The 15,000-nt window shown below is 19.3% G+C and overlaps 5 protein-coding genes across 5 annotated transcripts in view; 4 read left to right on the top strand and 1 right to left on the bottom strand.

The window, feature by feature from the left end:
- Nucleotides 1-504: 504 nt before the first annotated feature.
- PF3D7_1126200 (40S ribosomal protein S18, putative) lies at nucleotides 505-1,211 on the top strand (the record flags this gene model as incomplete). Its single annotated transcript, XM_001347907.1, has 2 exons — nucleotides 505-708; nucleotides 945-1,211. 2 exons carry the CDS (start codon nucleotides 505-507, stop codon nucleotides 1,209-1,211), a joined length of 471 nt encoding a protein of 156 aa, XP_001347943.1.
- Nucleotides 1,212-2,505: 1,294 nt separating this feature from the next.
- PF3D7_1126100 (autophagy-related protein 7, putative) lies at nucleotides 2,506-6,635 on the top strand (the record flags this gene model as incomplete). Its single annotated transcript, XM_001347906.1, has 2 exons — nucleotides 2,506-6,369; nucleotides 6,549-6,635. The coding sequence occupies 2 exons, from the start codon at nucleotides 2,506-2,508 to the stop codon at nucleotides 6,633-6,635; spliced, it is 3,951 nt and encodes a 1,316-aa protein (XP_001347942.1).
- A 990-nt stretch (nucleotides 6,636-7,625) lies between these two features.
- Nucleotides 7,626-10,667, top strand: PF3D7_1126000 (threonine--tRNA ligase; the record flags this gene model as incomplete). Its single annotated transcript, XM_001347905.1, has 1 exon — nucleotides 7,626-10,667. The coding sequence occupies one exon, from the start codon at nucleotides 7,626-7,628 to the stop codon at nucleotides 10,665-10,667; it is 3,042 nt and encodes a 1,013-aa protein (XP_001347941.1).
- Nucleotides 10,668-11,253: 586 nt separating this feature from the next.
- PF3D7_1125900 (XTBD domain-containing protein, putative) lies at nucleotides 11,254-11,535 on the bottom strand (the record flags this gene model as incomplete). Its single annotated transcript, XM_001347904.1, has 1 exon — nucleotides 11,254-11,535. One exon carries the CDS (start codon nucleotides 11,533-11,535, stop codon nucleotides 11,254-11,256), a length of 282 nt encoding a protein of 93 aa, XP_001347940.1.
- A 2,612-nt stretch (nucleotides 11,536-14,147) lies between these two features.
- Nucleotides 14,148-15,000, top strand: part of PF3D7_1125800 (kelch domain-containing protein, putative) — a gene marked incomplete at both ends in the record, with an annotated part of 2,445 nt that continues 1,592 nt past the window's right edge. Inside the window, one exon of the mRNA XM_001347903.2 lies at nucleotides 14,148-15,000. This exon is cut by the window's right edge and continues 331 nt beyond it. Within this exon, the coding sequence (XP_001347939.2) occupies nucleotides 14,148-15,000 (853 nt within the window).

Raw genomic sequence — 15,000 nt, 5'->3', positions numbered from 1 at the left:
ACAGCTATTTATTATATTATATTATATTATATCATTAAATAAAATATCATTATATTTTAAATGTATTATAAAATATACATTATAATTATTATATATTAATTAAAATCCCTAATATAATAATAATAAATATATAAAATATAAAAAAATATACTATATATATAATTATAATATAATAATTATACATATATATATTATATATATATAATTAAAAATATTTCAAAGATACGTATAAGAAAAATAAAGTTTTATTTTTTACAATTAAGAAAAAAAAAAAAAAAAAAAAAACATATATGTTTTTTAAACATTTTTGTAAAAAAATTAAAAAATAAAAAGAAATATATTTTTTCCCAAAATATATAATTTTCTCATAATATAATATATATATATTTTTTTCTTTAAGGAAAATTTAATTTATTACATTTAAATTTAAAATATAAATTTCTTTTTAATCTATTTATATTTAATATATTTATTTTATTTTATTTTTCAAAAGTGTTATTAAAAATGTCACTACAAGTAATAGATAATAATGATTTTCAACATATATTAAGAATTTTAAATACAAATGTAGATGGTAAAGAAAAAGTAATTATTGCCTTAACAGCTATTAAAGGTATTGGAAAGAGAATGGCAACTGTTATATGTAAACAAGCAAATGTTGACCCCACGAAAAGAGCAGGAGAATTAACTACTGAAGAAATAGATAATGTAATAATATGAAAAATAATACCATATATTTTTATCACATATATATATATATATATATATATATATTTATATTTATTTATTTATTTATTTATATTTGTTTTATTATATTTCATTTTGAGGAATGTAAATACTTATATTTATCCCTTTTTGAATTCCCATTAATATACATATTACCAAATTATGTATTTATAAATATATACATTTGTACATATATATTTTTCTTTTCCTTTATATAGATCGTACATATTATGAGTACTCCTACCCAATTTAAAATCCCTGATTGGTTTTTAAACAGGAGAAAGGATTTGAAAGAAGGAAAAAATATTCATGTTATTGCTAACCAACTTGATTCTTACTTACGTGAAGATTTAGAAAGAATGAAGAAAATTAGATTACACAGAGGTTTACGTCATCACTGGGGATTAAGAGTTCGTGGACAACACACCAAAACTACTGGTAGAAGAGGAAGAACTGTTGGTGTTGCCAAAAAGAAAGGAGCATAAATTAACTAGCCATTTTTTTTTTTTTTTTTTTTTTTTTTTTTTTTTTAAATCATTTTTACATGAACTGTTCATAAATAAAAATTGATAAATATTATGAACGATCATTTAAAAAAAAAAAAAAAAATAAAAAAAAAAAATACATACGTGTACCCACATATATGTATCTATATATCTATATATATATAGATATATATACCATATGTATAATATTTTAAATGTTATTTTATTGTTGTATATTTTTTTCATATGAATTAAAATAAATTGAAAAAAAATAAGAAAAAATAAAAACTTATGGTTAGAAAAACTTATATAAATTAAATTTTTTTTTTTTTTATTTCTTATATAAAATATGATAAACTATAATGATCATTTGAAAATGTTGGATTTGAGTAAAGAAATATACAAATAATTAGTATATTATATATAAATATATAAATATAAATATATATATATATATATATATATTGTATGTTTGTGTATATGGTGTTCTTATTTATAAATAGCAAATTATATATTATTCTGTAATGATATCTTTGTATGTTTTGTAATGCAATATGAATATGTATTAGGTTGGTTATATTTTATTTTAAATTGTTACAAGAAAAAAAATAAGAAATAAAATTATATGAAAATATTATAAATCATATAAAAATATATAAAAATAGTAATAATCTTATATATATATATATATATATATATATATATATATATTATATATATAACAATAATTTTTACACATGTATTTTTGAAGAGAATTCATTTATATATTAGTAAAGATAAAAGTTTTTCTTGGTGCTCTTTCATTTTTTTTTTTTTTTTTTTCTTTTTTTCTTTTTTTCCCCGTATAATTCACTCCATATTAGAACTTTTCAAATATCTCCATTTATTTTGTAACAAATCACAACTTTATTATTTTACATATAAAATAAATATATGTAAACAGAATATGTATTGAATAAAACACATTGTAATATTATATTATTTTATTTTATTTTTTTTTTCTTATATTAAATGTATAAGAATACTACAACGTTTGTAAATAATTTTAAATATTCATAAATTTTTTCTTATTTATTATTTTTTTTTTTTTTTGTACGAATAATATGTATGAATATATCTGTTGATATATATAAATATATGTACATATTAATTTTTTTAATATTTTTTTGTTCGAAAAAAAAAAAAAAAGGTTACCCATATATATATATATATATATATATATATATATATATATTTATTTATTTATTTATTTATTCATTTATTCATTTATATAATATGATTAAAAGAGAAAAGAATGAAAAAAAAATTCGAAGAGGAGAATAAACCTTCCTACATATTAAAACACAATAACAATGAGTTCAAAATAGACATTTCTTATTTTACCCAATTACATGAACATAAAATAAATATATATAAATTACAAAGTAATTATGTTAATTTATGTTCCAGTACTTATGTGAATAAAATAAAATTAGGTTTTAAATATAAATTGTTAAACAGATATTTGATAGAATTTGCACATCCTTTTATTCATGTTAGAACAATAGAAATTAATAAAAAGTCTTTTTTAAAATATGAAAACTTTGATAATGAAGATGAAAAAAATAATATGGAACCAAATGATTGTACTAAAACAATTGAGAATGAGAGGAACCATATTAATAATATAAATGATGGGAATAAAAAAGTTCAGAAAATATGGTATATAATGAATAATTATAGAAATAATTATCTTGGTGTTTTATTAAATTTTAATACATTAGAAGAATTTTTAAAATGTAATAAAGATGATCATATAAATTATACATTAGAACCTTTAAAATGTTATATAAATAATGAAAAGAATGATATATGTAAGGATATGAATTTATATATTCATGACAATATTTATGATGATACCTTTTGGGAATATAAAGAGAACTGTTTAACTGTTTTGGAAAAGATAAATAAATATGTAATACTTAGTTTTTTCGATTTAAAAAAATATATATGTTATTATAGTATAGCAAATCCTATTATAAAACCAAAAGATAATTATTATAAATTAATAAAAAATAGTACAAGATATTTTTTTTATATAGATTCAAAATATGTTTATATAAATACAGAAAATAGACATATCAATATTATAGATATATTTTATCTGTCTTATAAAATAGATGACTATTTTAATAATTACAAAATGTTCCTTAATACTAATATTTTTTTATTACTTAAATTTGATAATATTCCTCTTCATACAATGAATAATCAAGACTATTATGATGAATATATTAATAAATTGTATACTAATATTGAATGTGAAGAAGATCAAAAATCAAAAAAAGAGTTTTATCAAATTAATAGTTTTTATAAATTGTTTGAATATTTAAAACTGAATGATATATCACAAAATTCTTATCACCCTATGGGAAATAAATCTTTTAATAATCATTATAATAATAATTCTTCAATGTTACATAAAAATTATGATATGGTTATATTACCTATAAATGCATTATCTGAATTAAAAGAAGATATAAAAAATTCAAAAGATAAAATCTTAAGATATATTAAAAAAGATTTTTTTGATTTATATATATGTTTTATTGATATCAATTATATTTTTAATTCTTTATCTTGGGATTTTAGAAATTTATTATATTGTTTAACTCTAAAATATAAGTTGTATGATTTTCAAATAGATGTGTTAGCTTTTAGAGATATCTCATTATTAAGGCAACAGTATGTTGGTACCTTCAAATCTCAAGAGGGATTTATTTGGAGCTATCCCAAAGTAGTTATGAAGAGAGGAAGTATAAACAATCCAAGGAATTATAATGATGAGGATAAAAATAATGATAATAATAATTATGATGATAAAAATAATGATAATAATAATTATGATGATAGTCATAATAATAATTATGATGATAAAAATAATGATAATAATAATTATGATGATAGTCATAATAATAATTATGAAGATAGTCATAATAATAATTATGATGATAGTGATCTACATAAAGACATAGATATGGATAAGGATAAGAACAATTCTTTTCATTATAATCCTATTAATAATTGTCTATCTCATCAGGATGTGTCTTTTTGTTCGGTTACAAAAATGTGCAAAGTTAATTATAATTCTATTAAAGATTGTAAGAATGATTGGAGAGACGATCTTACAAATGAGTATTCACATGATATGAATCCAATACATGAAGATATAGAACACTCATCTAGTCAATATGAAAATAATATGAGCGTTAATAATACTTACAAAAAGGATAACAGAAACATTAAACACAACCATAATAATATATACCATAATCATCTAGTTAAGTATATTTTAAATTCGTCCTTATTTCAGGTGACGGTTCCTGATAAGGTACATTTTATATATGATAATGGATCCAATTATGTGGACATAAATTTAAATGGTAAAAAGGATGATTCATTAAATAAACAAGATATACACATATTAGAAAAAAAAAAAGAAGGTGACACATGCATTATAAATAGTTATTTAAAATCCTTTAGTGATGAAAAAAAAAATGATTGTATAGATGTATCTAGTAATTTAGGGTTTAGTATAAATATAAGAAAAGAAGATAACCATTTCACAACAAGAGTGAAGTATAAAGATGAAGAAATGGATGTATTACATATTTCGGAAGGTGATGAAAATGAAAATAATATGAATAATGCTACAAATAATAATATAAATAATAATATAATAAAGAATTATAAAACATTTTGTTGTGATAATAAAGTGTATGATATTCTATGCGGATGGAAATATTATGAAGATAAGAAAAAAGAAAAGAAAAGTATTATATCTATAATAAATTTGAATGATTTTATAAATAAGGATACAATTCAAAGAATATCCTTAGAATTAAATATAAAATTAATAAAATGGAAGATATTAAAAGATTTAAAATTTGAACATATAAAAAAATTAAAAATATTAATTATAGGATTAGGTACCTTAGGTTGTATGGTAGCTCGTAATTGTGTATCATGGGGAATACAACATTATACTTTTGTGGATAATTCACGTGTATCCTTTTCTAATATTAGTAGACAATATTTATATACATTAGAAGATGCAGAGAAATATGGTAATATAGGTGAATATAAATGTGTAGCAGCAAAAAAAAACTTATTAAAAATTTGCCCAGATTTAAATATAACAGCAAAGGTAATGGATATACCTATGCCTGGCCATTTAAATTATTTGAATGAAAATCTTGAGGATACAATAAATGAGTTGGATAATTTGATTAATAATCATGATGTGGTATTTTTATTAACCGATTCGAAAGAATCTCGATATTTTCCATGTTTAATGATAGCGGAGAAGCAATATAATTCTTTGAAGGAATTACAAGAGAGTGTAAATCATAATAATAATAATAATAATAATAATAATAGTAGTAGTAGTAGTAGTGGTAGTAATAAATTTAGAAAAGGTGATAATGTGTTATGTGAAGAAGAAAATATGATTACACATGAATATATAGAAAATATAAAATGTACAAAAATTATGGATAAGTCTTTAAATAATATATTATTATATGAACAAAATAATAATATATATAAATCTCTAAATAATATTCATATGTATGATAGATATCAAGAAATCTTTTATAATAATATTCTTACGAGTGTAAAAAGATTATGTAAAATGCCTCCTTTAGGTATTACGGTAGCAATAAGTTTTGATTCCTTTGTTGTGTTAAGACATTCTTATTTATATTTTAAAGGTGCATGCTATTTTTGTAATGATATGCATTGTCCTTCAGATTCTTTATCCTATAGAACATTAGATGAAAAATGTACAGTCACTAGATGTGGTATAAGTAACATAAGTAGTAGTATAGCTACAGAATTATTATTAGCCTTAACACAACATCCTTTATATTTTTTTGCTCCCCATATAGACAGAGATCAATATATATATAATTATGATAATGATATGAATCAAAAAAAAAATTCAGACATTTCTAATATATTCACTTCCTGTTTAGGTGCTACGCCGCATATAATGAATTTTAATTTAGCTAATTTTACAATTAAAAAAATATTCTGTGAACCTTTTGAAAAATGCATGTGTTGTTCAGAACGTGTAATACTTAAATATCAGGAGGATAAAATGGATTTCATACGAAATGTACATTATAAAAAAATAAATAAATAAATAAATAAATAAATAAATAAATATATATATATATAAATATATAAATAAATAAAGCTAACAAATAATACGACAGAAAAGAAAATATTCTATATACATAGATACATACATATATATATAAATATATTATATGTTTTATTTTTTTTTTATTTCAGGTTATTAGGGATAGTTCCATTCTAGAAAGAATTACAAATATGGATCAACTCAAAGTTGAAGAGAATGATGTTATAATATTGGAATGATTTTTTTTTTTTTTTTTTTTTTTTTTTTTTTTTTTTTTAAAGATTAATTTTATGCTTAAATGGTGTAAATAAAATTTTAATTCTTTTATTTTCATTTGTATTAAAACAAATTATTTTATTTTTTTTATTATTTTGTTTTTTTGTTTGTGTGTGCTTAATATATGTTTAATTTTTTTTTTTTTTTTTTTTTTTCTACATTATTCTTTTTCATGAACAGATAATAGGATATATACAAATAAATAAATAAATAAATATATATATATATATGGTTCACATATTTTTATGTTTTTGTTACTGTTCTTATGAAAATATAAGAATAACGAAAAAAAAAAAAAAAAAATATATATATATATATATATATATAATAATATATAATGTATAATCCATTTATATAATTTTTATTTGATCATGTTAAAATTATATAGGATACTTTATTTAGTATGAATAAAAAAAAAAAAAATAAAAAAAAAAAAACAATTTTATCAATATGTATTATATATATATATATATATACATTATTAATATATATTATGTGGAACTATCCTTAAAATATATATATATATATTTTATTATATATGTTTATGTTCATTTTGTCGAAACATATTTTATTATAAAATTACATGTTGCACAAAAATGTTATTAAAAATAAAATTATATTCTATTATTTTATTATAAAAAAGAAAAGAAAATTCAAACCATTTTATCAACATATTATAAATATATATATATATGTATATTTATTTATTTATTATATATGATAATTTTAAAAAAAATAATTTTATAGCCTTTGATAAAAATATACAAATATATAATATTATATATATATATATATAATGTTTTTTTTATTTTTTTATTTTTTTATTTTTTTATTTTTTTATTTTTTTATTATTTTATTTTATTATTATTTTATTTTATTATTATTTTATTTTATTATTATTTTATTTTTTATTTTTTAATTTTTAATTTTTAATATCTCTCGTTAAATTGTGAATGAAAAAAATAATTATGGTTATTTTTTTTCTTCTAAGCAAGATATGTAAAAATAATGCTATTTTAAAGTCTTTAAAAAAGAATAATAAAATAGTTTTAAAAAATATAATAACCAAAAAACAAGAGCCTCATTTATATCATAAATTATACAATAATATTTATAATAATATTTACAATAATAATAATAAGAAGAAGAATAGGAATAGGAATAAGAATAAGAATAAAATTAAGATTAAGAAGAAGGAGAATAAAGAAGCCTCTTTTTTTTATATAAATAATTATAAGAAAAAACTTTTTGACGAACAAGGTAATACATTAATATTACATAGGAGGAATAACTGGATTAATAAAAGAGATAATATTGTGGAAAATTATAAGAACGTAAAAGCAAAAAAACATCTTTTAAAATTATTTATTAGTAAAAATAATTATATATATAATACAAAAATGTTTTCTTCATGTATTAATAATAATTGTAATACGAACGATGTAGAGGTTATGAAAAAGAAACTTGTGGTAGGAGAAAATCCTGAATTTATAAAGAAGAGATTAGAAAAGTTTAATGAAATAAAAGAAAAACGTAAACAAGAATTAGAGGAAAATTTTGAAGAATTAAGGAAACCTATAACTATCGAATTATTAGATGGTTCTATTAAATCAGGAGAAAGTTATGTGACCACACCTTTTGATATAGCTCTTTCTATATCCAAAAGGTTAGCTGAAGATTCTATAGTATGTAAGGTAACGTATTTAGAAAAGGTGGACGTGGAATTATGTGACATAGAAGAGGGGGATGACCACAATGAAGAAGCCAACGATGAGGTTGAGGAGAAGAGTAAAGAGGATAATAATGAAAATAATAATGATAATAAAAATAATAATGATAATGAAAATAATAATGATAATAAAAATAATAATGATAATAAAAATAATAATTACAATAATTACAATAATTACAATAATTACAATAATAATAGTCATATAATGAAAAGCATTTTGTGGGATTTAAACGTTCCTCTTCTTGGGAACTGCAGAGTAGAATTTATTAATATTCAATCAGAAGAAGGACAAAAAATTTTCTGGCATTCGTCTGCTCACATTTTAGGTAGTAGTTTAGAAAAATTGTTCGGAGGATTTTTAACCATTGGTCCAGCTTTAAAAGAAGGATTTTATTATGATATTTTTTTAAATAATTTCTCTATTAATAATGAAGATTATAAAAGAATAGAAGATGAATTTAATAAATTAGTTAAAGACAATGTACCATTTGAAAAGGTTATATGTACAAAAGAAGAGGCATTAGAATTATTTGATTATAACCCTTTTAAATTAGAACTTATAAGATCAAAGATTCCAGATAATAAGAAGACTTCTGTTTATAGATGTGGGAATTTTATAGACTTATGTTTAGGTCCACATATCAAGAATACAGGAAAGGTAAAGACATTTAAAGTATTGAAAAATTCATCAGCTTATTGGTTAGGACAAAAAGAAAATGATAGTTTACAAAGAGTATATGGTATAAGTTTTCAAAAAAAGAGTGAATTAGTAGAATATTTAAAATTTTTAGAAGAAGCTAAAAAAAGAGATCATCGTAATGTTGGGAAAATATTGAATTTGTTTTTTTTTGAAAAAGAAACATCACCAGGTTCATGTTTTTGGTTACCACATGGTTCAAAAATATATAATAAATTAATAGAATTTATAAGAAAAGAATATCGTATAAGAAAGTATGAAGAAGTTATATCACCAAACGTATTTAGTTGTGATTTATGGAAAACATCAGGACATTATCAGAATTATAAAGATTGTATGTTTTTATTTAACGTTGAGAATAAAGAATGGGGAATGAAACCTATGAATTGTCCAGGTCATTGTTTAATGTTTAAACAATTAAATGTTTCTTATAGATCATTACCTGTACGTCTAGCAGATTTTGGAGTTTTACATAGAAATGAAATATCAGGAAGTCTGAGTGGATTAACACGTGTAAGAAGATTTCAACAGGATGATTCTCATATCTTTTGTTCAATGGAACATATAAAACAAGAAGTTCTAAATACATTAAATTTTCTCTTTTATGTTTATAATTTATTTGGATTCAAATATGAATTATTCCTTTCAACACGACCTAAGAAATTTATAGGACAAATATCTACTTGGAATCTCGCAGAACAACATTTAAAGGATGCTCTATACGCAGCAAATGTTCAGTGGAAAATAAATGAAGGAGATGGTGCTTTTTATGGACCAAAAATTGATATACTAGTAAAGGATAGTTTAAATAGAACACACCAATGTGGAACCATACAACTGGATTTTCAGTTACCTGTTCGATTTAATTTACAATATAAAAATAAAGAATATGTAACTAATAACGAAAAAAATGAAAAAAATGAAAAAAATCATGACAATGATGATAATGTACATAACAATAATAATTATCCTATTAATCATGATGATCTTCATAACAATGAAAAGAAAGAATTTAAAGATTCACAAAATCATAATGAAGACAAAGAACATAATAATATACATGATAATCATTCGTTAAAGCCAAATATAAATGAAGAAGGATTATTAAAAAAAGGATTTGAAAGACCTATCATAATACATAGAGCTATTTTAGGTTCTGTTGAAAGATTTGTTGCTATATTAATAGAACATACAGCTGGAAAATTACCTTTCTGGTTATCACCAAGACAAGCTATTGTCTTACCCATTGGTGATAAATATAATGATTATGCTAATTATGTATATGAAACATTGCATAATAATATGTTTGATGTAGATCTAGATACCTCCGTCAATACATTAAACAAAAAAATAAGAGAAGCACAATTAAAACAATTTAATTATATTCTAGTTGTTGGTGAAAAGGAATTAACAACGAACACTGTAACTTTAAGGGATAGAGATGATCAAAATAATCAACATGTCTATACCATTCAAGAATTAATAAACAAATTTAATAAGCTATTGGATGTAAACTCTAAGAAATTTAACCAAATAAAGGAATTTAACTCAAACCAAACCATTTAATCAATATATATATGTATATATATATATATATGTGTTGCTCTGTGTATGCTTGTATATTTTTTATTATTTTCTTTTCTTCATCTTAAAATGCTTTAATGATGACATAAGTACATATATATATATATATATATATATATATATATATATATATATTTATTTATTTATTTATTTATTTATTTATTGGTTTAATTATTATGTGAAATGCTTATAAAATTTTTTTTTATAAGACTTGAAACGTTTTTAATTTAAAATATTATAAAATGTACAAAACATATAAATATATAAACATATATATATATATATATATATATGAATAAATTAATATAATATGAATATTTGTATATACAATAAAGGTATATATACAAATGCACAAATTTAAAGAGGTCATATATATCAAATATATAAAAATGTAAACGTTAATATATATATATATATATATATATATATATATATATATATATATATATATATATACGTGATTTATTTTATTTCATTTTGTTTTATTTTATTTCGTTTTGTTTTATTTTGTTTCATTTTGTTTTATTTTGTTTCATTTTGTTTTATTTTGTTTCATTTTTTCCCATTTTTAACTTTGCTCATATTTTTTCATTTCTTCAAGTACCTCAGAATTATATGAACAACTTAAATATTTTACATTATAATACATATGACCCATTTTACAAAATTTCTCTACATCTATTTGTAAATTATGTTCCTTGTGATAATTTAACATCTTTAATAAAAACTCTTTTCTTTTTAACCACTGACCATATGATTCCCATTCTCTTTTTGTGTTAGCTTCTAATAAAACTTCCTTTTCTTCTCTTGTCATATTTTCAAATATATTTTCCTCAGTTTTATTATCCATCATATATATAAATATTTTAAAAAAAAAAAAAAAAAAAAAAAACTTTTACAATACTTACAAAAAAAATTAAATAATAAATATATACATAATATATATATATATATATATATGTATATTTCTTATTTTTACTATGTGCTTAAACAAGTTGTTATTTTTTTTTTTCTTTATCCTTTTTTCCTTATTTTATTTTTAAGGATCGAAATAGAAAAGTAATCAAAAGGCTCGTCCTTAGAAGTTTATCATAAAATTGATCATATTGTATTATTTCATAATACCATACAAACAAAAAAAAATGAATATATTATACATACATATAATACATTTTTTTTTTTTTTTTTTTTTTTTTTTTAACGTTACATAAAAGATAACTTATATCGACATTTAAAAAAAAATAAAATTATTATCGCCTTCTATAATTTATTTTTTATTTATTAAAAAAAATATATTATTTGCTTTATGTCAAAATAAATATTAAAAAAAAAAAAAAATGAAGGTAATGGGGAGTTCATATTATTATATATGTATAATATATATATAATATATATATATTTATATATATTATTGCATATGCCTATTTGTATTTGTTCTTTTCATATTTTTTATGATATAAAAGTTTCTATAATTTTCGAATCGGCTACAAAATATAGTAATATATATATATATTTCTATATATTATTTTTTTAATATGTCAAAAAAACATTTTGTTTAAACAGTTGTATAAAAACATACACCTTAAAAAATTTATTTATGAAAAAAAGGAATTTTCTAATAATACATATTATAAGGATCCAAATATATTTCACGTAACTACTATAATGAATTTATACCCTGTGTTTTTAAAACATACTAATTATATAAAAATAATAATTATTATTACATGTTAGATATAAATAAATATATATATATATGTCAATATATAATAATATATATATTGTTTTTTTTTTTTTTGAGGTTCCTCCTAAACTTGTTTTTATGAGGAGAAAGGAATTGCACAAATATTATATATATAATATATAACCAAAATTTTACATATTTACACCTTATATATATATATATATATATATATGTGGGGATAATTTTTTTTTTTTTTCTATTATTTAAATATTAAAGGTTAAAAAATGAAAATTGGTATCTATAAATATATTATATATATATATTAATAAATGGTTATATTTATATATAATATATTTTATAAAGATTTAATCTTAATATTTATATAATGCACGTTTATATAGAAGAACTTAAAAAAAAAAAAAAAAAAAAAGAATAAGGAAAAAATAGTACAATTTATATAATATTAACAACTATATATAAATAATAAAAATATTTAAAAGAAAGAAAAGAAATTATATTTAGGTGGTTTTATAATATTTATTGATTACATACTAATTACAACAAATTATATATATGTTGTAAAGAAAAATAAAATTATAATATTAGAAAAAAAAACAACCAAAATAAAAAGGAAGAAAAAAAATAAGAAGAAAAAAAATAAGAAGAAAAAAAAATAAAAAAGAAAAAAGAACTTATTTACACATATATATAATATATAACACAATATTAAAAATTAGGTAAATGCTAAATTGGGACTTAATTTTTTATATCAAAAAAAAAAAAAAAAAAAAAAAAAAAAAAAAAAAAAAATGTGCTTTTTGAGTTCATAAAAAATATGGTTCTTATATATATATATATATATTATTTATTATGTAAATTTTCTGATACCCATTTTGTAATATAAATATTAACAAAAATGCTAAACATATAAACATTTCTATGCCTATATTTAATATATATAATAATATATTTTGTTTTTTATGTACAATTTTATATAACAACCATTAAAAAACTTTTCCATCAATTTGTAGAAAGTTATAGAAACACATCTATTAAATATATTAATATTTTTTTTTTCTTCTTCTTTTTTTTTTTTTTTTTTTTGTTTTGTTTTATTTTTACCCCTTCAAAAGTCAATAAAAAAACGTTAATTATGAGGATTTTACACATTAAAAACAAATATTTTGCGAACTCATATTTTTAGGACCCATTCGTTTTATGTTATGTTATTTTATTTTATTTTTTTTTTTTTCTTCTGTTTTTACGATATAGTTAAAACAACATATGGAGTACTACAACCAACATTTAAATAATTTCAAAAAAAAAAAAAAAATAATAATAAATAAATAAAATATATATTTATATTTATATTTATGATTTGAATTTTTTAGGAATATTAATTAAAGTATTAAATTAAAATAATAATTTTTTCATAATATAAAAAATTTAGGAATATAATATGAATAAATAAATAAATATATATATATAGATATATTTTTTTCTCATGTTTATATTTTAAAATAAATTATACAGTATTATTTTATATAAGATATATTTTTTTTTTTTATCCAATTTAATATAGATAATATACATATTGGATTTTTATAACATATACATGTATAAATGTATATATTTATGAAGGCTGAAGATATATAGATATATATTTTATATGTGCCATAATATTATTATATTAAGTAATATATAAATATATATATATATATATATATTTATATATATATATATTTATATTTATTTATTTATGTATTTACTTATTAATTATGGCAAGTCCAAATACTACACAACCAGAAATAATTTTAAGTGAAGAAAAAAAAGCTAGCTTAACAACACAATCGACTAGTAACAACACGAACGATGGAAACATTTTGGAAGAACAAAAAACATTAACATCCCAACAGCAACCAACACCGGTCCCTAATACAGAAAGAACAGAAGATAATGTAATAGAAAATTTAAAAAAAACAGATTTATCTAATAAAGATGAAAATACAACCATAAGTATAAATACAAGTACAAATACAAACATAAATAGCAACACAAATTCCAACACAAATACCAACATAAATTCCAACATAAATACCGATGTAAATACCAACATAAATACCGATATAAATACCAACACAAATTCCAACACAAATTCCAACACAAATACTAACATAAATACCAACGCAAATACCAACACAAATACCAATGAAAAAGCACAAGATGAAAAGTTTCAATATAATGGTGATGTTTCAAAAGCATTTTTATCCCCCCCCGTTTTTCATCTTACAGAAATTATGCATGATGAAAGATGTTTTAAAAAAACAAAAGGTCATGTCACTGTTGAAATAAATGGAGATATATGTATATATGGTGGTATGTTACACGATAAATGTGTTGAGAATTTTATAAGATATGTTCCTGGTATCAATTTATTCGAAAAAATGCGCTTGAATTCAAATGATATTGTCCCTAGAGCATTTTGTTCAGGTAATGTTATAACAGAAGATAATAAAAAAAATATTATAATTTTTGGAGGTATTAATGAAAAAGATGAAATTGTTGATGAAACATATAAATTTGATTTCCAAGCAAAGAAATGGGAACTTATTGGAAATAAAATTTGTCCAC

Source organism: Plasmodium falciparum, assembly GCF_000002765.6.
Source record: "Plasmodium falciparum 3D7 genome assembly, chromosome: 11".
Classification (NCBI taxonomy): domain Eukaryota; phylum Apicomplexa; class Aconoidasida; order Haemosporida; family Plasmodiidae; genus Plasmodium; species Plasmodium falciparum.
This window is presented reverse-complemented; position numbering and strand designations above follow the sequence as displayed.